Source organism: Lissotriton helveticus, chromosome 1_2 (genome assembly GCF_964261635.1).
Source record: "Lissotriton helveticus chromosome 1_2, aLisHel1.1, whole genome shotgun sequence".
Taxonomy (NCBI): domain Eukaryota; kingdom Metazoa; phylum Chordata; class Amphibia; order Caudata; family Salamandridae; genus Lissotriton; species Lissotriton helveticus.
The window spans coordinates 112,148,147-112,174,724 of record NC_136058.1 but is presented as its reverse complement, the minus strand read 5'-3'; the positions used below and the strand labels follow the sequence as shown (position 1 = coordinate 112,174,724).

The following is a 26,578-nucleotide window of genomic DNA, read 5'->3' as shown; positions in this document are numbered from 1 at the left end:
CTACCATTTTCAGATCAGTGGAAAAATGATCCAGTATTCCATATTTCCAGAATAAAATGAGCTTGTGGGAAACAAATGACCAGGCCACATCCAATCATTAAAGTACCAGACCAACAAGAATTTGAGGTAGAGATGATCTCAAATTCGAAATGGTCTTTTACAATATATTATAGCCTGAAAGGTTTATGATGCCTCCTTCTATGTGCATGCCCCCGATTAATCAGAGAGTTTGAGAAAAAAACTCCCTAATAAGCCCTTAGGGCAATGAGGGGAGGTATTTCGGGGGGGAATACTGTCATGCATCATAGGAAGAACTCTCAAGCCCCAGACAAATTGTGTAAAAGAGCAACCAACGCAAAAAGAGACAAAGGGCCTGATTTAGAACTTGGCGGACGGGTTACTCTGTCACAACTGTGACGGATATCCCGTCCTCCGAAAAATAAATCCCATAGGAAAGAATGGGATTTATATTTTGATAGAAAGGTATATCTGTTACCGTTGTGACGATGTAACCTGTCCGCCAAGATTTAATTCAGGCTCAAAGTCTAAGGACATGGAAACATTGCCTCAAACTGAACGGCTCTAAAACTGAGGTGTTAATAATTGGAGGCAAGGATACTAGCTGGACCAAGGAATGGTGGCCATCCTGTCTGGGGTCTTTACCCACCCCTGGCAGAGAAGCTAAGAATCTAGGTGTCTGGGTGGACACCAAATCTCTTTTGACAGCCATGTAAATAAAATTGTAGGGAAGTGCTTTGGGGTCATGAAAACTCTCAACCGTACCCTGGACCTCCTCCCCTTGGAGGCCAGGCGCACCATGACTCAGGCCCTAGTAACCTCTCGCATGGACTATGGCAATGTACTTCTTCTTGGTACTTCGGAAAAGAACGTCAGGAGATTGCAGGTGCTACAAAACTCAGCAGCACGGCTAGTATTGAGACTACCCAGAAGAGTTGCTTCTAAGCCCACCTTGGCAACCCTTCACTGGCTGCCTATTAGAAAGAGAATTCTTTTTAAAGCACTTCTTTTCTGCTATAGAATTATCTCTCATAAAGCACCGTCCTACTTGTCTGACCTAGCTGTTCCATATGAGCCTAACAAAGCACTTCGCTCGATGGGAAAGGGCCTCCTCATGATCCCCCGTATAAAAAAATCCAGAATGGGAGGTCGGTCTTTCCACTCCCTGGCAGCAATTAAATGGAACACCCTTCCCATCAATATTAGGCTAGCAAATAATGAAGCCACTTTCAGAAAATTACTCAAAACGTATCTATTTGCCCTTTAGGCTCTTCCCCTCCTTTGATCTCTGACCTTTTTTTTTCACTCAGCGCGGGGATACGCTGGGAGGCGTCACCAGGCGCTTTATAAACCACTTTATTATTATTATTATGAAGGACAAGTCAGTGGCAGCTGTGGTTGAGATGCAGGAGTCAAGTTTTCCAGGTAGGCAAAGAAGTATGGCCAATCAGTTTGGCAGAAGGACTGCAGCCAGGACAATTTAAGCAGCCAGGTAGTGGGAACAAGTTACCTTGCAACTGCTCAATTTGCTCTCCGTAGTTGGTGTTCCTTGCACCTTTGTTTTGTTCATCCTAATTCCCCAGTGTTTCCTTGTTTTCAACTTTGCATTTCCTAGAAGATTTCAGCTATGATTTTCATTTTCATTTCCTGATTGCTACTTGATGGGCCTGCTGAGTTCTTAGTATTGTCTCATGCTCCCGAGCTCAGGGAAGGTCTCTGGGTACTTCTTGGGTTTGTTACCTGCTGTTTCTTTCTGAGCACCAGCTAAAATATATTGGGACTGGAATCGCTCTGTGATCTTTTGCACTTGTACTAGTTCTTTTGTCTAATATAATGTATTTATGGTTATAGTCAAGCTATCTTGACCAGTGGCAAATGTGGTCTCTTTAAAGTTAATACGTCAGAGCGTGTAGGGAGAGACAGGTGCTCAGCTGAACTGCTGAGAGACGAGTCATCATACTCTAGTATGTTTAGCTTCTCCCAATCCCATTTTTCTCCTCCCAAGAACCTGTAGGCAGGAATTTGGTCACTTCACCGCCCGACATTCTTATTTGAAGGAGAGTATTGGACTAACATCGGAGCCTGTTCCTTTTACTTTTCAATGACTGTCTTGGGTTGTGACAAAGCCTAGGCCGAGTTCATGGAGATCCACTACGTCTCCATGAAGTGTAAAAAAAAATCAGCCGCTCTACGCAGAGGTCCGCAAGCGGCGGAGTGCGTTAGATAATTGTTGTTCACGCTGATTTTCAGTGCCAGGTGCTTGTCCGCACTGTGCAATCATCGGGAATGGCACCATGCACAGCCCAAGGGGTGCTGCTTCCTTTCTGCCGCTTGAATAGATTTTTACTAGCGCGGCAGCTTTCTCAACGAGACCGGACAGTTTCTCAACGCGAGCATTCGCGAGCATACACAACCACTCGGAATGAAAAATTTGACTGCCCGCTATCAGAAATCTCGCCGGGAGGTTGATTTTCCACGCTTGCGCTGGCCAACTTGATGTTAATGATCGTAAACGAGGAAAAATCTCGCTGGGAGGTGGATTTTCCTCGGTCGCGCTTGCCAACTTGATGTTGACGAACACGAGTGAGAAAAAAACTCTGCTACGCGGAGCGGTGTTTTTCGGAACTCCATGAGCTCTGCGTAAGGCGGAGTGTGGAAAACTCCACAAACTCCGCGAGTGGAGCGGAGTTCGCCACCCAGACTTAGTTGTGACACACACTACAGAACTTTATGGTGTGTCCTCCTTTTTCATACAGCAAATGGGGGTTTTCCTAACGAGGACTAGGTATCATGTTTAGGCATGGAACCTGATTCACAAAGGTAAACATACACTTTTACTATTTTTTCGATATTCAGGAACTGCCTGTTTAATTTTACTAATAGTAATTATATGATTGCAGAGCCTCCACACATAAAAAGATTTTAGAGGCCTATGTTTTTATATGCGTAGTCTCAGAAGTCAGAAAATTACTAATAGTAAAGTTATACTTGCAGTTTGTCACTATCCCAAAAAATAGTAAACTTACAAAAAAGTGTATGCTTACCTTTGTGAATCAGGCCCATGGTTTGATGGATGTAAAATATAACCAGTAATAACAAAATAATAGATAAGTCAGTACACCTTGATGGTAACATCAAGCATTGCACAATGTGTGTACACATAATGCAAACACGATTAGGGGAAATTAAGTTTATGTGATCCAGTCCATTGTTAAATATAAAGGCTGATGACAGATATATTTTCACAAAGCTTGAGCTGATAAGATTATTATTTGATGAGTATTTGAACACTTTGCTAGCGTTTTTGCTATTTTAATAATTAACAGTCAATTCCAGGATGTACATACAGATCGCTGAACAGTTAAAACAATTTTGCATTCTAATCTAGCGCGAAAATTTATGGTGGTCAAAATAAAGCCGGGAAACTATTGGCCAATTATTTAAAAACTAAACAAAATACATTTAATATAGAATCTATTTTTGGCACCGATAATTCATTGAAATTTAAGGATAAGGACATTTTGAAGGAATTTCTTCAATTTTATAATAATATAATCCTGTCTATCATTTCCTTTCCAAAATTCATTGCTCCTCTGATTCGCACCCGGATCTTTCTCTTTTAGAATCTGATGTCACACAGAAAGAACTCTTTGTCGCTTTAAAAATCCTTAAAAAGGATAAGGCTCCGGGACCACACGGCCTCACTGTTGAATTCCTTATTCATTTTTCTTATTTATTGATTCCCAAGCTGCATTCACTTATACTTTCATTTTTACAATCTGGAGAATCCACTGGTTTCTTTTTCTGATGCTCTTATTTGTCTCATTCCTAAAGATGGTAAGGATCCTCAACATTGCAAAAATTATCGACCTATTTCCCTGGTTAATATGAATTATAAAATCTTTTCGAAAGCTTTAGCATTACGTTTGCAATCTCAGTTGCCCGATTTGCTAGGGACTGAACAATCTGGCTTTGTTAAGGGGAGGCTTATTACGGATAACACTTGTTTATTTTGTGATATTCTGTCCAAGGTATCACGTATCTATCACCCTTTAGCTGCCATACCTTTGGATGCAGAAAAAGCATTCAATAGAGTTGAATGGTCTTATCTTTTTGTACACTTAAGTGGTTTGGTTTTGGTCCCAAAATTATTGCTTTAATCTCTATCCTATAGTCTAACCAAAGGGCTGATGTGACTGCAAATGGTGGGATCTCTTCTTACTTTAACCTTTCAAGAGGAGTTAGACAGGGCTGTCCTCTTTCCCCGTTTCTTTTTAATTTTGCTTTAGAACCTTTTTTGCTTAGAATCCGTCAAAATGATGACATACACGGCTCTACTTTTCATGAGACCATTATCAAAATGGCAGCTTATGCTGATGACGTACTTTTATTTTTATCCCAACCCCAAGTTTCCCTCCCTGCCTTTTTAGAAGAGGTGGAATCCTTTGCATCTGTATCTGGTTACAAACTGAATAGGGACCAATTGAAATTTTACCCTTGACGAAATATACTTTTAGTGCTGACTTTGCTGTTTCAGGTTTCCCATGGAGTCCCCATTTCATTAAATATTTAGGTTTACACTTTACTCCATCTTTAGCAGGGACGGTATCACGTTGTATGGAAAATTGTATACATAGATTATCTTCTTTAACGGCAAAATGGCATCCCTTGTACCTGTGTTGGTGGGGTCGTTTGGACACCATTAAAATGATGCTCTCCCCCATAGTCTTATATACAATATCTAAGATCCCATTGCCGATTCCTCTCAAATATTTAAAGAAAATTAATTCCATCCTCTTTTCTTTTGTATGGGGGAACAAGAAATCACGTATGTCCATTCGTAAATTGACTCGTCCAAAATCAGAAGGGGGAACACATTTTCCTGATTTCCCTCTTTACCATGAATCTTTCATATTAACCCAGTCGTCACGTTGGCTCTCCGATCCTTCCATAAAATGCCCTCTTTGGACCACACTAGAACGGTCTTTCTTATCCCCTTTTTCTTTTCAAGAATATTTATCTATCATGCGCAAACCTCAATCTGTTTCTACTCCTATTCTTAAATATACTTCCAGAATCATTCCAATGGCTCCTCGGACATCCTTTCTTAATTTTCCTATATGGCATAACATACACATTTTAATAAATAATAGACCTTTCTTTTGGAAATCGTGGGGACAACGGGGGTTGATATGGGTGAACCAATTATACAGTTGTGATATGATTATGACCTTTTCACAAGCTAGCGCTGTTTTTGGTTTCCCAGTATCTTTTCGCTTTAAATATTCTCTCTTAACAAATGCTATTCAAGCTACCTACTCACATTACATAGCATCTCCTCCTGACATCTCCCTTACTTCTACCCATGCAGGCATATTACGCTCTTTATTACTTCAAGTGTCTAGAGCCTCTACTATATATACTCCGCCTATTCCAAGAAATAAAACTAAGACAGAACTATCCTGGGAAAAAGACTTAGATATATCCTGGACCGTGGATTTTTGGGACAAAATATGGCTTAAACTTAGGAAATCATCTAGAGTCGCAAATACAACTGAAACACTCTTTTTCATACATAACAGACTTTTATTATCTCCCCTCGTCCTACTTCACATACATGGTGGTCTTGTTCGCTACCACATGCTGACTTGTTCCATCTCCTTTTTGAATGCAAGTTTTTCCGAGTTTTTGGGGAAAAGATGTGGTCACAACTTAATTAGATTTTTTTCAATCTAACCATTCCTTCTCTGTTTTACATATTTTTTGGGGTAGTTGATCTTCTATTTGGGAACAATCTGACGTAAATGTAAGAATAATTGACCTATTATTAGCAGGAGCTTTCCAACAAATAACCAAGAATTGGAAGGATTTTACCAAACTTTCATACCAAGCTTGGTGGTATGCGGTTTGCCACAGTCATAGGCTAGACACCACATTTGTATTCCTGACACATTTGGCTCCCAAACATTTAGATTTGTGGGCACTGGTTATATTATTCATCGATACTAGTGCTAAGTGCTTTTCCACATCTACACCTTTACAACAAGAAGTCGCTAAACCTCCATGACTTCCTCCATGCTTTTATATTGATCTATTTATACTTCATATGTGTTATACTATTTTATATACTATGTCATTTTCTCCTTTTTATCTTCCTGTGTTATATGATATAGTTCTACTGATTGTTTATGTAATGTTTGATTGATTCTTTTATACTTTGGATACTACTCCAATCCAACTGATTTAGTATGTATAATCTTGTTACACTCTATGTTTTTATATTCTGTATACCATTGTAATCTTTTATTCTAATAAACCTCTTTTTGAACTAAAAAAACTATTTTGCATTCCAAATTGCTGACAGCCTGAACTTTTAAACCAGGATATTTGAATGCAAGTTGTATTTGCACAATACTGCATATTAACCGCTATATGTATCAACAAACCATTTTGCATTTCCTAAATAGCGAATTTTAAGGAATCGCTATTTAGGAAATGCAAAACGGTATGTATGTACAAAATCGCTTTCCAATAGCGATTCCTTAGCATTTCTAATTTGAGATTAGCAAATTGTCATTCGCAAATTACCCCTTCATTTCCATGGGCCAGGAGGCCCATAGGAATGAAAGTGCAATTTGCAATTAGCAATTTGCTGATCGCAAATTAGGGATTTTTCCAAGGGTGCAGGGGTGTCTCAAGAACACCCTGCTGCACCCCTGAAAAAGACATTTGGGGGCATATGGCGCACATACATGCCCTAAGGGCATGTATGGGCGTCATATGGCACCTTTGGTTTTTTTCAAAAAAGCTTTTTGATAAGAATTCGCAAATTACCACCAACTAGGAGTTGGTGGTAATTTGCTAATCCTTAATGGCATTTTTTCCATAATATTTGTTTGATACATTGCATTTAAGGAATCGCAAAATTTGCAATTCCTTAAGTGCAATCGCAAAATAAGGATTAGCAAATTTTGCTAATCCTTATTTTGCATCAAACTTGTTTGATACATTCCATTTGTCTATTTAGCATTCGCAAAGGCCGAAATTCGCAGAATTTCGGCCTTTGCGAATGCTAAATAGCTTGATACATATAGCGGTAAGTCATCTCCCAATTGAACGGGTAAATAGAGAACACACCTTTTTGTTTTTGGGTCCAATTCCATACTCTTCGCTGGTAGCACTTCGCTGGGCTCCTGGTCTTTGGCACAGCTACTTTTATCTGACAAGGATAGTTTTAGAAACTGGAGAAGGGTTGCATAATTTACCTACAAGAGATTACAATATGATCAAATAATTCAGTCAGCAAATATTGAAATAACTGAGGAAAGTTAAGACTGTTTGTTGTTCCTATCATTATTCTATTGCTGCCGACAACACTGTTTAAATAGTTCTTAATAACAATACAATACAATCATCTAAAACATTTTTTACGACTCGTACTTTTGTAAAGAAAGGAAAATGTGCACAGTTTGCTTTCATGAGTACTGAAAATACATCGAAATCATCATACCAATTCTGGGTCATTAAGTTTGGCAAACTTCTGAAACAGCACTTTGATTGTTGGTGAAGTTAGCGGAAGCTGATGCCTCAGTAGACACAGACTTATTTGAGACTGACGCAGGAATCCAGACCCAGTGGGATCCAAAGTGTTCATATCCTCCTGAAAATTGTCAAGTTCTTTCGCACTAAATGTATAGAACTTGTGGTCATTTCGAATTGTAGAGATTAGAGCATCATCTTCATTATCGAGGAACAGTGGCTTTTGGCAAACATTCTGAAAATTGTACAAAAAAAATGTTGACACACATACATCAAATAGTTTTCAATTTTGTAATTTTTTGTAGTTCATCTGAATGTCAGAAAATTAAGAGTGTAGATAGTGCTGCCCTGACCTACAATTAATATTAACTCTATCTGTTCACAAGGAGATTTAGTAGCACATATTGCAATTGTCAAATGCAATACGCTAATCAACTGATTGACAATGAAGATTTGATATACAGTCCATTAATGGGGCACAATAAAATGAAAGGATTCAAGAAATACCATGCCAAAAAAGTGAAACAATATATTAGGTATACTTTTAAGACGGTCCCCATTTTTTAAACATAATACTGTGTCAAGATGTGCAGAGAACACCAATACCACTTTACTGTACCAATAAGGAGTCATATAACGGCCTGGCTGGTAATGGATCACACAGAACATAAGCTTATGACCAAAGGGGCAATCTCCTGTAACCGCAGCATCCATTCAGGTCTACTGGAATGAGTGACTACAGGCTTTTCCATCTCAAAGCCTTGGATACCCAAAGCCCTAACTTCAATTACAAAGAATGTTGCTGAAGAACAGGGTATAGCCGGGTAAAGCTCTTGTTTAAAAAACATGACTTGAAAGAGCATGACAAGTTCCATGCTTACACTTTACAAGCCCAATTGAATCCTGATTACAAATTGGGCAGCAGGAATGACCATGTGGAATTCCATTCCACTCAATCACTGCTGGCTCGGTTTCTCATACCCCGTTTTCCAGTGTGTGGTGACAATGGACCCGATTTTACTGACTGGAAATTCTGTCCAGTAATATCGCGTGAGGATTCAGCTGCAATACAAGCCAAGCATCACTGCCAATTCCAGGCATCCTTTTTCTCTGGCTTGTGCGGAACATGGCATTCTCCTCCGTGCCATGATTCTGCTTTCCTTTCCCTCCACTACTCTCTCGACCCTTCTCACACCCCCTGCATCAAATCAGGCCCTCCTTACACACATTTACCAGTTGTTTAAAGTATGGATTGAGTTTTTTTTGTTTTGTTTTTTATTTTAAGTATCATATGGCATGTTTTACTGAAATCTAGTTTTTTCTAGCATTCTTTATTTGGTGTTATTTATGTAAGGGTAAGCACTTTCCAATGTTGGATTACGTATACATTGTACTTGACGTTAAAGAATTGGATATCTGCTGATTTTGAATGTGGCTGTAAAGTAAAGCACTCTGACACCCACATTTTGGGTTTTGTTTGCACTATAGAAAACACTGAATAAATAAATAAAAATAAAGGTTAAACTATGGAATCCCACGGGGTAATCCGTTTCCACACATGTATTCCCCATTCAGAGGGTTTTAGCTCAAAATTGCAGTTTGGTTGTGTGTTACTAAAAGGTAATGGTAATTACATGTGTGCCATTTTTAGGTGGAAGAATGACAACTTTATTGCAGAGCATTTCAGACAACCCTCTATCTTGTTTGGATTTATTTTATGTCATAACAATGGTGTTACGTTCTGTGATACATTAACTTGCCTCAACTTAAATATTGCATTTCAAGACACTTCTGCAAACCTTATTTATACATACATCTTCAATATTTAATATAGCGTGTGCCTTCCAAAGGATATCCCCTTTGATCTCTCGTAATCAGGGACAATTTAAGGATTTTAGGGGCCCCTGTTCGGAAAACTTTAGATTTATGATAAAATTTAAGCAGGCCTCTTTGGCAAGGTCAAACGGACCAAACCATGATAAAACTGAGCAAGTTTGGAAAAATAAAATGCTAATAACATTGGGTTATTATCATTTTACTTTTACTTTTTTATCTGCTCAGAGAGCAGTGGGGCTATGCTCCTCTGCCTTAGCGGAGGAGCCGCCACTGTGTGGCAGACCATCATCAGTGCTGTGTTGGCAATTAAGTGCTGGCTCCGAGCACCGGAAATCTCCAGTTCAAATTAAGCACTGTCAAGGAATAAGGGCTAAGACGCTAAAGGTGACAAGGAGGTTCGTAGCCCTGGCCTATGTGCTCACTAAACACAGAAGAGCTGCAACATGTAAAGCAATGTTTGCACATGATATACAATTATGGTTGCTAGTTTTGGAATAATGGGCAAACAAAGAGGTGACATCATGAACACCACTTGTAAGTAAAGGGGAAGAGAAACAGCTTACAACATGTGGGGCACCATTCAGATAGCTTTATCAACAAAAACGGATGAGAGGCCTCCTTGAATGTAACCACAAAAAGAAGGAGGAGATGAGAATAATGTAAACAGACATCACACACGGCTGAAAAAGAACACCATTGCAGCTACAATGTAACAGAAAATATGAAGACTGAGTAGGAAAGATGAGAACGAGCATAGGGGATACGCACAATGGTAAGAGATATTGACATAAAAGGCGAAGATAGATGGTTTGACTCACACGCCATATCATTAAAATAGGCACTACTCCATACTATGTACTAATAGACTAGACACAACATTAACAAAAGTATCATTTACACGTATGTCGCCTAAATATATGATTTTGAGATACTTTTACATAATGGATCATATTATATGTTCATAAATAGGTCACTCGTGTTCGAAAACAACGTAATTACTTTGGCAGGTCTGTTTTCTCTTTATTAAGTGATGTATCTTGCCAAAGCTGCATAAACATACCGAAAGATGCTACAAAATAAATAGGTGTACATCTCGTAAAATCCATAATAGAGCAATTAAAAAAAGACCTACACGAGACCTTCATATTTCAAGTTCTGTGCCGATGTGCCACACCCACATTGTTTAAAGACAGGCCCCTGCCATTTTAGCGATGAGCCTCTTCTCAAATTCAGATCTACGAGATCCCAGTCATCAGGACAGGCTCGGATAAAAAGTTGGTAAGAATCAATACTGTAACAACCATTGGTAACAGTGCGCACACTGCAGTTAAAAGAGTGTTGCATAAACTGTGTTAGGTAACGCATGTGTTAGGTAACGCATACAATTTTGCAAATGTCTAAGTGTTTGCGCCAGGGCAAGCTGTTTGTGGGTTTACTTATCTTGCTCCGGGGAGTCCCTGTGTCCATTTTTTTGTTGTGTTTTGGGCTCATCTCCTACGTGGGTACAATTTTATATTTGCACCTGTTGGTGACCTTTGTTAATAATACTTTTACATATATTGATTAGTACATTAAGTCATGATGGACAGTAAAGGGAGTGATCCCATCTGCAAAGCGAACTATGGGGCAGGTGTCATGCCCATGTGACTTAAAGGTACAGAAGACAGTTGAACATGTCCCAATGACCTGCCTGTTGATCCGCGGACCCTGAACCAAGCACCTGCATCCAGTTTTCTTGGTTGATATCAATATGCATCGAAAAATTATTACCTCTTTTTGTTAAAAATGGGACTGGAAAGTAAAGAGTTTGGAGTTGCCTTGGATCGAGTTGTGTATGCAATCGTGTATCTTAAATTGTAAATAAGTCGTTTATATGTTATTATATTTGAACTTGTACTTTAATGTGTGTATAAAAGTATTGTCAAATGGGCATTTCCCTTCATAAACTAATTTATGACTCCATAATCATATCAAGAGGGCTAGCATAAAGTACGTATATGCAATGCTACCTGAGCACAGTAAACATGTGTGTTCTAAGCATCACATTCATTAAGGTGCTGAAACTAAATAATTTACCTCGAGCTATGTTTAATTATACATGAGCAGGTGTCTTTTGTGCTTTACCTCTAGGGTATTAATTGGGAGGTAGGTACCCCGACACACTGGGTTTCCTGTTGATGTAAATTATATCAGCCATCGGCTATGTTTTACCTGCTGGTATGTGCTTTGTGGCTTCTTGAAGGTGTGAATGAAGGATAAGCTTTGATCCCCAGTGGGTGCTGTGAGGCACTGAACGTCGGATACGGTGAAGTCCTTTTAAAATAAATCAATAATGAGTTAAAATAGATGTCACACAGAGAAAAGATAAAGGTTTCATTTATGCATTAAGCTACACAATAACAACTACAATACAATTTTTTTTTTTTTTTTAATTAGGTAATGTGTACCAAAAACACAAGATGAGCTCCTGGTCACAGATGCTTGGAAAATTGCACTCCATGAAGAACACAATGTGGGCAATTTGTAGCCTGCAAAAATTCAAAGACTCGGGAAATAAAAGTTAATTTCTGAAATATCAGGTTAAGAATGAAAAGGGGTCTAAAATAAATAACGTGCAATATGTTTAATTCAAAATACTGGTCAAACTAGCCTACAAATGAAGTGCTGTACGTTAAGAGTACAAAATCTCAATTTGTAGGTTTGAGTTAGAACAGAGACATTTCTTACCTCCATGTGAACACCTAATTGGAGTTTGGAAAAAGCGCTTAAAAGGGGATATTGGTAAGTCACAAGCACTCATTATATATCATGTATACATTATACATCATTATGTGTCCTCCTCCCCACCTGTCACTCAAATCTTCAAGTCACTCATTCTCCTCTTCAGTTGTTCTCTTTACTCCTCACTCTTCAGTTGTAGTCCAAACTCATCAGTCGTCCTTCTCACTTATCAGTGATTATTCTCATTCACCAGTCATCCTTATCACTCATTCTCCTCAGTTTTGAGTTCTTGGCCTTTTTCCTGACTCTCTCGTCACCCTCATACATTAGACCCACACGGGAAAAGATCTTTTGCACAAGAGGAAATATTTCATCAAGTACTGAGAGGAGGAGGCGGCTCGTGTATAATAAGTAATAAAAGGGGAGATATCCTAAGATTTTATGCTGTTTACGTCACAAAATATGTTTTTTTCTGATTTACATTCCAGCGCTAAACAAGTTTATAACATGAAAGTAATACGAAACTGCTCATTTGTGCTGTTCTGCAATCCTTAGCGCCAAGGGGCGTATTACGGGTGGTGCATGGGCGTTCCCATGCAACCACCCAAGGTTTCTGCTGCTAAATCCAATTTACGAAATAAAATAGAAAGTGTTTAGCATCAGAAAACTGCTTTGTTGGTGATTATACGATTCAACTAGAAAGAATATTTTGTCAAAGTTTTTCCTCTTGCTCCCCCTTCTTTTTGCAGTGGTAGTCAAGGTTAGGTGAGAATGATCACATACTACCGTGGATTGGTGTCACTACAACGCATGTTATTACAACGCATGTTTTTACATCGCATTTTTTACATCGCAAAGTCTATTACAACGCGATTTTTTACAACGCATACCACTACATCGCAATATAGTATTATTAATGAAAAAGTACCAATACAACGCATTCTGTTACAACGCATACATTTACATCGATTTTTTTATATATACATTTTTTTTGTAACATAAAATCTGGCACGGGATGCAGGGAAAATAGGGGTTTTGGGTGGGGAAGTGTATTAAAAAATAGAGAAAAACTACACGTACAAGTAACAATATTTTAATAAATATTTTAAACATATACCTTTTTTTTTTGTAACATAAAATCTGGCACGGGATGCAGGGAAAATAGGGGTTTTGGGTGGGGAAGTGTATTAAAATCTATAAAAAATCTCCACATAAACTTTCTTTTTTTATTTAAAAATTAATAAATTAATAAATTACCTTAAAATATTATAATTTTAAATTAATTAAATAAATAAATTAAAAAATTAAATAAATAAAGTAATAGCCAAAAATACTGTATAATCATAAGAGTATTAAATTTAATACTCGAGTATTAAAATTAATACTTGAGTAACAATAAATATATTAAAATTTTAAAAATTTACATTAATTTTCAAAATAATTTCGGTAAATCATTTCATATTGTTACATTATCTGTAAACAAATATTTAAAAAAATAATTAATTAGATTTTTAAAATGTTATATATATATTTATTATTTAAATAAAATAAATTTTTTTTTTTATTATTTAAGTATAATAAAATAAAACGACGTGTTGGTAGTAAACTAATTCCATAAATAATCGACCTATATTTCTATTATTCAAACAACACAGATACAATGCAATGCATAGAGATATTCTAATTAAAACGAGATTAATAAAAAACGTACTCGATATATTTTACAAAGTAGTCATAGTAAGGAAAATTATTATATTTCAAGAAAATAACGACGTATAGAAAAAATAAGGATTAAATGATTAGTAAATAATTGATTTTTAAACTTTTTAATCAAAAGTAACACATTAACGTGCAAAGTTGCGCCATTTTACACACAGGAAACTAAAATGAAGTCCATCTACGATTTCCATGACCTACAATATCAACAAGACTTTCAAGATGGATGCCAAAATGGAACGATAATATTAAAAGTTTACTTCCACGTAACGTATTTTAAATTATATGTTTCCACATCAAATAATTTTAAAGAAATTTAGAAACGGAACGGTATAATTCACTCCAAAAATAATGATAATTAGGAAAAGTTATAAATAGAAGAAACCCACCATTTTGAAGGCAGTTGATTATCAACTAACAGAGTGAGCAGACGTGAAAACCTGACCCTCTGACCTCTTGATTAAATTCTGAAGGAAAAGGAACATAGACGCATTTCTCTTTCACTTTAAAGTAAGTCAAATGAAATAAGAATTGAAATTATGTAGTGCTAACATATGAGCACCAATATATTTTGAATTTTTTTTTTCAAATAAATTATTTAATATAATAATAAGCATTTAGAAAGAAAGTATTAAAACGTTTGATCGGAATGTTTATATATGTTAAAGATTTTATAATTATTAAACAGAATACTTTTAAGAAAATGAAACAAAGGTTGATGAAATTTTTTTTAACCAATAATTGCATTATCAACAAGGTAACTGCTAATTACTTTAAAAAAGCTTATATTTCAACTTATTTAATTTAAATAAATAAATGAAAAAATACATTACCATAACCAAAATAAACAAGCAACATTACTAAACTTTCTCTCCCTCTCCCCCACATCCTTCGAAAATTAATCGTAAATGTAATATGTTAAAAATAGTAAGAGAGACACATAATACAGCGTAAAAATGGATAACATCTAAATGTCAGAATAATTATAATTAAAATATAGAATATGTATTTATTTGCTTTGCATCTCATGCAAATCAACATTTTATTTTAGATACTTCAATGTATGTTGTGAAGCAGTATAGATTGTGAAAAATACCTGAAACAACAATCGATTCAACCAAAGATTTAAAAATATAAGAAAAATAAAGGACTATCAGCAAGGTAAATACTTGACAGTTTTAATGTACCAGTAGAATATCATTTTAAAAAAATATAAATTAGTATAAGAAGTAGATTATTTTCGACAAAAAATGTCATAGTAATAAAAATCGCATGTATTATGAAGGAACATATGACACGTTTTCAAATGTTTTCTTTACAGCAAAAGGAGAGCAACCATAACTGATAAAGCCACCGAAAATCAGCCAATATCGAAAGCATTTGCAAAATAACACCACAAATTAACATTCAAATCTCAAAGGTAACTTTTAAATATAAACACATTTCTATTTGAGAATACAATACAAATCATAAATATTTTTTTGCTGAATATGTGCAGGATAGTCAAAAAAATGTAAATTTCTAATCGAACTCTAGATAAGTGCATATTCTGTTTAAAATGCTGTTTATTAATAGAAACTAAGATAAGTACTTGGGGCTAGATGTAGGTCGGTCGGTAACGGCCGAAAATCGGTATTTTCGGCCGTTACCGACCGAAAAATCTGATTTGGTATGTAGGGCACTGTATTTTACAGAATCGGTAAATTTACCGATCGTTAAATTTACAGATTCTGTAAAATACCGATTCGGTATTCATACTTATTCGGTATTTTTGAAATGTAGGTGGGACTCTTCTGAGTCCCACAACCCTTACCGATTCGGTATTTTACCATCAAATATATTTGATGGTAAAATACCGATTAAGGTGTGCATGCACATGTGTGCATGCACACCTGTGCCATATGACAGGCAGACCTGCCCTTAGGGCAAGTATGCCTGTCACATGGCCCCCGAACCTTTTTTGGGGGTACTAGAGGGTGTCAAAGTGACACCCCCTGCATCCTTGGCAAAATCTGTATTTACCGATTCGGTAAATACCGACCGGTAATGCCCCATTCATTCCTATGGGCTGCAAAGCCCATAGGAATGAATGGAGCATTACCGGTCGGTATTTACCGAATCGGTAAATACAGATATTTACCGATTCGGTAAATGGAAGATCTGGATGTTCCTACATACCCCCCCATCTCATTTACCGATTCTTATTTACCTAATCGTTATGATTCGGTAATTAAAAATCGGTAAATGATTCCTACCTACATCTGACCCTTGATCTATTATTATTTCCACTCTGAGAAAGTGCATGACTTTAGTGGTCCCCAAAATTTTTTGGGGGGTTTTAGAGGATGTCAAAGTGACACCCCCTGCACCCTAGTAAATATCTGTATTTACCGAATCGGTAAATACCGACCGGTAATGCCCCATTCATTCCTATGCGCTTCAAAGCCCATAGGAATGAATGGGGCATTACCGGTCGGTATTTACCGAATCGGTAAATACAGATATTTACCGTTTCGGTAAATGGAAGATCTGGATGTTCCTACATACCCCCCCATCTCATTTACCGATTCTTAATTACCGATTCGTTATGATTCGGTAATTAAAAATCGATAAATGATTCCTACCTACATCTGGCCCTTGATCTATTGTTATTTCCACTCTGAGAAAGTGCATGACTTTAGTGGTCCCCAAATTTTTTTTGGGGGTGCTAGAGGGTGTCAAAGTGACACCCCCTGCACCCTAGTAAATATCTGTATTTACCGATTCGGTAAATACCGAACGGTAATGCCCCATCCATTCCTATGCGCTTCAAAGACCATAGGAATGAATGGGGCAATACCGGTCGGTATTTACCGAATCGGTAAATACCGATATTTACCAATTCGGCAAAAGGAACATCTGGATATTGCCACATCTCGACCCCTTAGATTTACCGATTTTTAATTACCTAATCGGTATGATTCGGTAATTAAAAATCAAAAAAACTATTTTACCTACATCGGGCCCTAAGTAATGTAAGTCCAGGTAAATACATGATGTAAGAAAAGGCTGGTTAGTGTTAACATTTTACTAATTTGTAAACAATAATAAACATATTTCTATTCAAGACAACGTACAAAAGTGATAAATAATTAGAAGATTATCCAAATATACCAACCTTCAAAACTCAAAGGCAACTGTCAAATGAACACATTTCATTTTCTGCTTACATTGCATACGATATATAATTTTAAAGCAGAAAAAACGCAGGATAGTGAAAAAATTTCATTTACTATTTAAACTCCAGGTAATTGTTTTATACGGGAAAGTGCTGGATAGATTAGAAATACAAATTACTATTCTAACTCCAGGTAAGAGCATGATTAGATAAAGTGCTGGATAGTGTAGAAATGCCACTTACAATTCCAACACCAATAAAGTGCATGATTAAAGAAAGTACTGTATAGTGTTAAAGTGCCACTTAGTGTTCAATCTTCACGTAAATACATGATAGTAAAAAATGTCAATTACTATTCAAACTCCAGGTAAGTGCATGATTAGTGAAAGTGCTGGATAGTGTTGAAGTGCCACTTACTATTCTAGCTCCTAGAAAGTGCATGATTAGGGAAAGTGCTGGATAGTGATGAAGTGCCACTTACTATTCTAACTCCAGGGAAGTGCATGATTAGGGAAAGTGGTGGATAGTGTTTAAGTGCCACTTACTATTCTAACACCAGATAAGTGCTTGATTAGGGAAAGTGCAGGATAGTATTGAAGTGCTACTTACTATTGTAACTCCAGGAAAGTGCATGTTTAGGGAAAGTGCTGGATAGTGTTTAAGTGCCACTTACTATTCTAACTCCAGGAAAGTACATGATTAGGGAAAGTGTTGGATAGTGTTGAAGTGCCACTTACTAATCTAACACCAGGTAAGTGCTTGATTAGGGAAAGTGCTGGATAGTATTGAAGTGCCACTTACTATTCTAACTCCTGGAAAGTGCATGTTTAGGGAAAGTGCTGGATAGTGTTGAAGTGCCACTTACTATTCTAGCTCCTGGAAAGTGCATGATTAGGGAAAGTGCTGGATAGTGATGAAGTGCCACTTACTATTCTAACTCCAGGGAAGTGCATGATTAGGGAAAGTGGTGGATAGTGTTTAAGTGCCACTTACTATTCTAACACCAGGTAAGTGCTTGATTAGGGAAAGTGCTGGATAGTATTGAAGTGCTACTTACTATTCTAACTCCAGGAAAGTGCATGTTTAAGGAAATTGCTGGATAGTGTTGAAGTGCCATTTACTATTCTAACTCCAGATAAGTGCTTGATTAGGGAAAGTGCTGGATAGTGTTGAAGTGCCACTTACAATTCCAAGTCCAGATAAATGCATGAGCAAATAAAATGCTGTTTAGTGTTAACATGTCACAAATTTCTAATCATCAATACATATAGATTATTTTTTTCAACGTTTAGAAAAGATATAGAAATAAAACATTATCAAACCATATAAAAATTTTTTTTAATTTTTTCATTACAGCCAATCAAGAGAAACCAAAACCGAAAAAGCAGGCAAAGCTCAGCCAAAATCCAAACAATTTGCAAGACTTGAAAGAAACCGACAAAGCAACCTTCAAAACTCAAAGGTAACTGACAAATAAACACATTTCATTTTCTGCGTACATTGCATACAAAATATAATTGTAAAACCAATAAAGTGCAGGATAGTGAAAAATGTTAATTACTATTCAAACTCCAGGTATGTACTTCATTAGGGAACGTACTGGATAATTTTGAAGTGCCACTTAATATTCTAACTCCAGATAAGTGCATGATTAGAAAAAGTGCTGGATAGTCTTGAAGTGCCACTTACTATTCCAACTCCTGTAAAGTGCATGATTAGGGAAAGTGATGGATAGTATTGAAGTGCCACTTATAATTGTAACTCCAGGAAAGTGCATGTTTAGGGAAAGTGCTGGATAGTGTTTAAGTGCCACTTACTATTCTAACTCCATGAAAGTGCATGTTTAGGGAAAGTGCTGGATAGTGTTGAAGTGCAACTTACTATTCTAACTCCAGGAAAGTGCATGATTAGTGAAAGTGCTGGATAGTGTTGAAGTGCCACTTATTATTCTAACTCCAGGAAAGTGCATGGTTAGGGAAAGTGCTGGATAGTGTTGAAGTGCCACTTACTATTCTAACTCCTGGAAAGTGCATGTTTAGGGAAAGTGCTGGATAGTGTTGAATTGCCACTTAGTATTCTAACTCCAGGAAAGTGCATGATTAGTGAAAGTGCTGGATAGTGTTGAAGTGCCACTTACTAGTCTAGCTCCTGGAAAGTGCATGATTAGGGAAAGTGCTGGATAGTGATGAAGTGCCACTTACTATTCTAACTCCAGGGAAGTGCATGATTAGGGAAAGTGGTGGATAGTGTTTAAGTGCCACTTACTATTCTAACACCAGGTAAGTGCTTGATTAGGGAAAGTGCTGGATAGTATTGAAGTGCTACTTACTATTCTAACTCCAGGAAAGTGCATGTTTAAGGAAAGTGCTGGATAGTGTTGAAGTGCCATTTACTATTCTAACTCCAGATAAGTGCTTGATTAGGGAAAGTGCTGGATAGTGTTGAATTGCCACTTACAATTCCAAGTCCAGATAAATGCATGAGCAAATAAAATGCTGGTTAGTGTTAACATGTCACACATTTCTAATCATCAATACATATAGATTATTTTTTTCAATGTTTAGAAAAGATATAGAAATAAAACATTATCAAACCATATAACATTTTTTTAAATTTTTTCATTACAGCCAAACAAGATAAACCAAAACCGAAAAAGCAAGCAAAGCTCAGCCAAAATCCAAACAATTTGCAAGACTTGAAAGAAACCGACAAAGCAACCTTCAAAACTCAAAGGTAACTGACAAATAAACACATTTTATTTTCTACGTACATTGCATACAAAATATAATTTTAAAACAGAAAAACTTCAGGATAGTAAAAAATGTCAATTACTATTCAAACTCCAGGTAAGTGCTTCATTAGAAAACGTACTGGATAGTTTTGAAGTGCCACTTACTATTCTAACTCCAGAAAAGTGCATAATTAGAGAAAATGTTAGATAGTGTTGAAGTGCAACTTATTATTCTAGCTCCTGGAAAGTGCATGATTAGGGAAAGTGCTGTATAGTGTTGAAGTGCAACTTACTATTCTAGCTCCTGGAAAGTGCATAATTAGGGAAAGTGCTGGATAGTGTTGAAGTACCACTTACTATTCTAACACCAGGTAAGTGCTTGATTAGGGAAAGTGCAGGATAGTATTGAAGTGCTACTTACTATTCTAACTCCAGGAAAGTGCATGTTTAGGGAAAGTGCTGGATAGTGTTTAAGTGCCACTTACTATTCTAACTCCAGGAAAGTGCATGATTAGGGAAAGTGCTGGATAGTGTTGAAGTGCCACTTACTAATCTAACACCAGGAAAGTGCATGGTTAGGGAAAGTGCTGGATAGTGTTGAAGTGCCACTTACTATTGTAACTCCTGGAAAGTGCATGTTTAGGGAAAGTGCTGGATAGTGTTGAATTGCCACTTAGTATTCTAACTCCAGGAAAGTGCATGATTAGTGAAAGTGCTGGATAGTGTTGAAGTGCCACTTACTATTCTAGCTCTTGGAAAGTGCATGATTAGGGAAAGTGCTGGATAGTGATGAAGTGCCACTTACTATTCTAACTCCAGGGAAGTGCATGATTAGGGAAAGTGGTGGATAGTGTTTAAGTGCCACTTACTATTCTAACACCAGGTAAGTGCTTGATTAGGGAAAGTGCTGGATAGTATTGAAGTGCTACTTACTATTCTAACTCCAGGAAAGTGCATGTTTAAGGAAATTGCTGGATAGTGTTGAAGTGCCATTTACTATTCTAACTCCAGATAAGTGCTTGATTAGGGAAAGTGCTGGATAGTGTTGAAGTGCCACTTACAATTCCAAGTCCAGATAAATGCATGAGCAAATAAAATGCTGGTTAGTGTTAACATGTCACAAATTTCTAATCATCAATACATATAGATTATTTTTTTCAACGTTTAGAAAAGATATAGAAATAAAACATTATCAAACCATATAACATTTTTTAAATTTTTTTCATTACAGCCAAACAAGATAAACCAAAACCGAAAAAGCAAGCAAAGCTCAGCCAAAATCCAAACAATTTGCAAGACTTGAAAGAAACCGACAAAGCAACCTTCAAAACTCAAAGGTAACTGACAAATAAACACATTTCATTTTCTACGTACATTGCATACAAAATATAATTTTAAAACAGAAAAACTTCAGGATAGTAAAAAATGTCAATTACTATTCAAACTCCAGGTAAGTGCTTCATTAGAAAACGTACTGGATAGTTTTGAAGTGCCACTTAGTATTCTAACTCCAGGAAAGTGCATGATTAGTGAAAGTGCTGGATAGTGTTGAAGTGCCACTTACTATTCTAGCTCCTGGAAAGTGCATGATTAGGGAAAGTGCTGGATAGTGAAGAAGTGCCACTTACTATTCAAACTCCAGGGAAGTGCATGATTAGGGAAAGTGGTGGATAGTGTTTAAGTGCCACTTACTATTCTAACACCAGGTAAGTGCTTGATTAGGGAAAGTGCAGGATAGTATTGAAGTGCTACTTACTATTGTAACTCCAGGAAAGTGCATGTTTAGGGAAAGTGCTGGATAGTGTTTAAGTGCCACTTACTATTCTAACTCCAGGAAAGTGCATGATTAGTGAAAGTGCTGGATAGTGTTGAAGTGCCACTTATTATTCTAACTCCAGGAAAGTGCATGGTTAGGGAAAGTGCTGGATAGTGTTGAAGTGCCACTTACTATTCTAACTCCTGGAAAGTGCATGTTTAGGGAAAGTGCTGGATAGTGTTGAATTGCCACTTAGTATTCTAACTCCATGAAAGTGCATGATTAGTGAAAGTGCTGGATAGTGTTGAAGTGCCACTTACTATTCTAGCTCCTGGAAAGTGCATGATTAGGGAAAGTGCTGGATAGTGATGAAGTGCTACTTACTATTCTAACTCCATGGAAGTGCATGATTAGGGAAAGTGGTGGATAGTGTTTAAGTGCCACTTACTATTCTAACACCAGGTAAGTGCTTGATTAGGGAAAGTGCTGGATAGTATTGAAGTGCTACTTACTATTCTAACTCCAGGAAAGTGCATGTTTAAGGAAAGTGCTGGATAGTGTTGAAGTGCCATTTACTATTCTAACTCCAGATAAGTGCTTGATTAGGGAAAGTGCTGGATAGTGTTGAAGTGCCACTTACAATTCCAAGTCCAGATAAATGCATGAGCAAATAAAATGCTGGTTAGTGTTAACATGTCACACATTTCTAATCATCAATACATATAGATTATTTTTTTCAATGTTTAGAAAAGATATAGAAATAAAACATTATCAAACCATATAACATTTTTTAAAATTTTTTCATTACAGCCAAACAAGATAAACCAAAACCGAAAAAGCAAGCAAAGCTCAGCCAAAATCCAAACAATTTGCAAGACTTGAAAGAAACCGACAAAGCAACCTTCAAAACTCAAAGGTAACTGACAAATAAACACATTTCATTTTCTACGTACATTGCATACAAAATATAATTTTAAAACAGAAAATGTTCAGGATAGTAAAAAATGTCAATTACTATTCAAACTCCAGGTAAGTGCTTCATTAGAAAACGTACTGGATAGTTTTGAAGTGCCACTTACTATTCTAACTCCAGGAAAGTGCATAATTAGAGAAAATGTTGGATAGTGTTGAAGTGCAACTTATTATTCTAGCTCCTGGAAAGTGCATGATTAGGGAAAGTGCTGGATAGTGTTGAAGTGCAACTTACTATTCTAGCTCCTGGAAAGTGCATAATTAGGGAAAGTGCTGGATAGTGTTGAAGTACCACTTACTATTCTAACACCAGGTAAGTGCTTGATTAGGGAAAGTGCAGGATAGTATTGAAGTGCTACTTACTATTCTAACTCCAGGAAAGTGCATGTTTAGGGAAAGTGCTGGATAGTGTTTAAGTGCCACTTACTATTCTAACTCCAGGAAAGAACATTATTATGGAAAGTGTTGGATAGTGTTGAAGTGCCACTTACTATTCTAACACCAGGTAAGTGCTTGATTAGGGAAAGTGCTCGATAGTATTGAAGTGCCACTTACTATTCTAACTCCAGGAAAGTGCATGTTTAGGGAAAGTGCTGGATAGTGTTGAAGTGCAACTTACTATTCTATCCCCATGAAAGTGCATGTTTAGTGAAAGTGCTGGATAGTGTTGAAGTGCCACTTACTATTCTAACTCCAGCAAAATGCATGTTTAGGAAAAGTGCTGGATAGTGTTCAAGTGCAACTTACTATTCTAACTCCAGGAAAGTGCATGATTTTGTAAAGTGCTGGATAGTGTTGAAGTGCCACTTATTATTCTAACTCCAGGAAAGTGCATATTTAGGAAAAGTTTTGGATAGTGTTGAAGTGCCACTTACTATTCTAACACCAGGTAAATGCTTAATTAGGGAAAGTGCTGCATATTATTGAAGTGCCACTTACTATTCTAACTCCAGATAAATATATGATTAGACAAAGTGCAGGATAGTCTTGAAGTGCCACTTACTATTCTAACTCCATGAAATTGCATGATTAGAGAAATTGCTGGATAGTATTGAAGTGCCACTTACTATTCTAACTCCAAGAAAGTGCATAATTAGAGAAAGTGCTGGATAGTATTGAAGTGCAACTTACTATTCTAGCTCCTGGAAAGTGCATAAGTAGGAAAAGTGTTGGATACTGTTGAAGTGCCACTTACAATTCCAAGTCCAGATAAGTACATTATTACAGAAATTAATGAATAGTGTTCAAGTTCAACTTGCAATTCCAAGTCCAGGTAAATGCATGATTAAGGAAAGTGCTGAAAAATGTTTAAGTGCAATGTATTTTTTCAAACTGAACCAACATAATATTTTATATTTCATGTTTCCTTTTTTCCACAGAAAATGGCAAGCAATACCACAGCAGTTTATACAAAATCAAGAAAAGGAAACAGACTTCTAAAACACTGTGGGTATATATATTGTAATGAGAGGATAAGTGAACCAGGGAGACATTGGAGGTGTGTTCAATATTATTCTTCTCGTTGCAGAGGCAGAGCAGTTACTGTTGGTGACAACATAATCAAAACCACTGAACATAACCACTCTGCCTCTGCAATGGAAATAGAAATACGAGATACAATCAACCAAATGAAAGATATTGCATCCACCTCCAATGCAACTCCTGGTCAAATTTTAAGAGAGGTTGCACAACATGTCCCTGGACATGTTGCTTGTAATATGCCAACAATCCCTAATTTGCGTAGAATTATTCAACGTAAAAAGCAGGCAAGTAACACACAAACAGTTACTCCACAAACTTTTGCTGACATTGTAATTCCACACGAATTAACTCTTTCTTTCTCTAATGAACCTTTCCTTCTCTATGATAACCAAAACCCTCTCAAACGCATATTAATATTTAGCACTCCCCGTAACCTTTATAAATTAGAGAATACTGAAATTTGGATGATGGATGGTACGTTTAAATGTACGCCCCATCCTTTCACCCAAATTTACAGCATTCATGCACAAATAAACAATAATGTAGTTCCCTTAGTATATAGTTTACTACCAGACAAGCAATCTGCAACCTATAATGAATTTTTATCAGTAATTAAAGATAAAACATCAGGAAAAAGTCCTAGGAAAATCATTTTAGATTTTGAATTGACTATGATGAATGTCATCAACAAATTGTACGTGGATACCCAAATTCAGGGATGTTTTTTTCATTTTTCCCAGGCATATTGGCGTAAACTTCAAAAAACATCCCTGGTTGCAGATTACTCCTCTGATAGCAAATTACAATTTGAATTAAAAAAATTAACTGCCCTTTGTTTTGTACCACCTGATAGTGTAGATGAATACTACACTGCAATTTCAGAATCTGAATATTTTATAGAAAATGAAGAAAAATTGGCTCCAATTTTAAATTATTTCGAGGACACATGGATTGGGCGTCTAAGCAGATCAGGTCGCAGGAGGAAGCCACGTTACCATGTGCAGTGGTGGAACTGCTACTCAACCTGCTTGGAAGGTGGTGCTAAAACAAATAATGCCATAGAGGGATGGCACAACTCCTTCAGTCATACAATTGGCAAACATCATCCTAATTTTTACTCTTTTTTGAAAACTTTGAAGAAGGAGCAAAGTTTTCAAGAGATGAGAATTGCACAAGCATTTTCAGGTAGCCTAAATCCACGACCTTCAAGACAAACAAAGGAAATGTCCAGGAGACTATTGGGTGTACTACAACAATTTTCGTTGTGTGTGGCATCAGACTACCTTGAAAATGTTGCTAACATATTACATTTCTAAAACTTAATCCAAAACTTACTTTCCTACTTTGCCCTAAATTTATTTTTTATATATTGAATTCAATTGGCTTTTTTCTAAAAAATTTTAAATTTTATAATCGTCGGGTTCCCTTATCTTTTGAAATCTTATCCTTTTCAGGTATACATTTTTAAAAATGGAAAAATCCATCCCCTTTCTTTTTACAAATAAAAACCTATAAAAGGCATGTAGAAATTATTTTTCTACTATTTAAAATTAATTATGATTTCATATATGGAATATTTTTCCTAGATGTAAACATTTTGAACGTTTTTTTTTTTAAAGTTATTTTCAAATACTTTTTTCCCCACTTACTATTTCAAAAATTATACTGGCTTGTAAAAATTATTTTATATGACAAATTTCTGTTGTATTTCAAACTGAAAACAAACAAAAAAGCACCTTTACTGATATATTCCCCATTCTTCTATTTGTCTAACAATTCTTCATTTAAAAATGTGACGTACGTAACTTAAAATTTTTTTTTTATGTTTAAGTAACTTCACAACCTAACTAAATATAATCTCACTTACTAAATATATTTATAAATTCTTCCTTACTACATTTTTTCATGATTTTGGCAAGAACACATCCTAACTGCAATTTTTCTCGCTGACTAAATCTTTTCATTTTTCAAATATTTCAATTTTTTATATTCACATACAAAACATATATTTTGTAAACCTGCTTTTTGAAATATGAAAAGAAAACAACCAATTAAACCCATTTTTCGTAATCATATCTTGCATCTATGAAACCACTCGTAAAAAAGCATTACCAATACCATGAAATTCCTTCTTTTTGAAATATTTATCCAAAACAACCAATCAATACCCTTAATTCAAAATATCAGCAAAGAATACCGCACAAATATTGCTTCGAATTGAACAATCGTAAATGCAAAAACCAGTTTTTTTTTCAACAATCCAAGCCCAAAAGTATCATTTTTCAAATAAACGTTGATAACCTTTCTATGTTGAACAAACTTACAAAAGCAATACATTCCCATCTCGACACAAAACACGTAACGTTCAAAATGATTACTTTTTGTATATAATAACTTTATTGAATATTATTTACCCTTGACTTGTTGTGATACATTACCCGACGAAGGCATATACAAATGAAATGTTCGGCGACATGTTCAATTTCAATCAAAAACAAATATTAGTTTAAAACGCAACCTCTCATTATCCTCTCATTACAATATATATACTTTTTAAATATGTTTTACTGTTAATTAAGTTGTAAAAGTTTCCTACCTTGAGCGCAGATCAGCTTCCTGCTGCTTCCAGCAATCGATGAAATCCAAGATG

At 36.2% G+C, this 26,578-nt stretch overlaps 1 protein-coding gene across 1 annotated transcript in view; it reads right to left on the bottom strand.

Moving 5' to 3' along the window:
- Nucleotides 1-26,578, bottom strand: part of LOC144802107 (uncharacterized protein C1orf87-like) — a 66,754-nt gene that overhangs the window by 23,413 nt on the left and 16,763 nt on the right. Inside the window, exons 3-5 of the mRNA XM_078671789.1 lie at nt 11,605-11,706; nt 7,529-7,792; nt 7,156-7,283 (exon numbers count right to left, since the gene is read on the bottom strand). Of these exons, the coding sequence (XP_078527915.1) occupies nt 7,156-7,283; nt 7,529-7,792; nt 11,605-11,706 (494 nt within the window). The remainder of the gene's footprint in view (nt 1-7,155; nt 7,284-7,528; nt 7,793-11,604; nt 11,707-26,578) is intronic.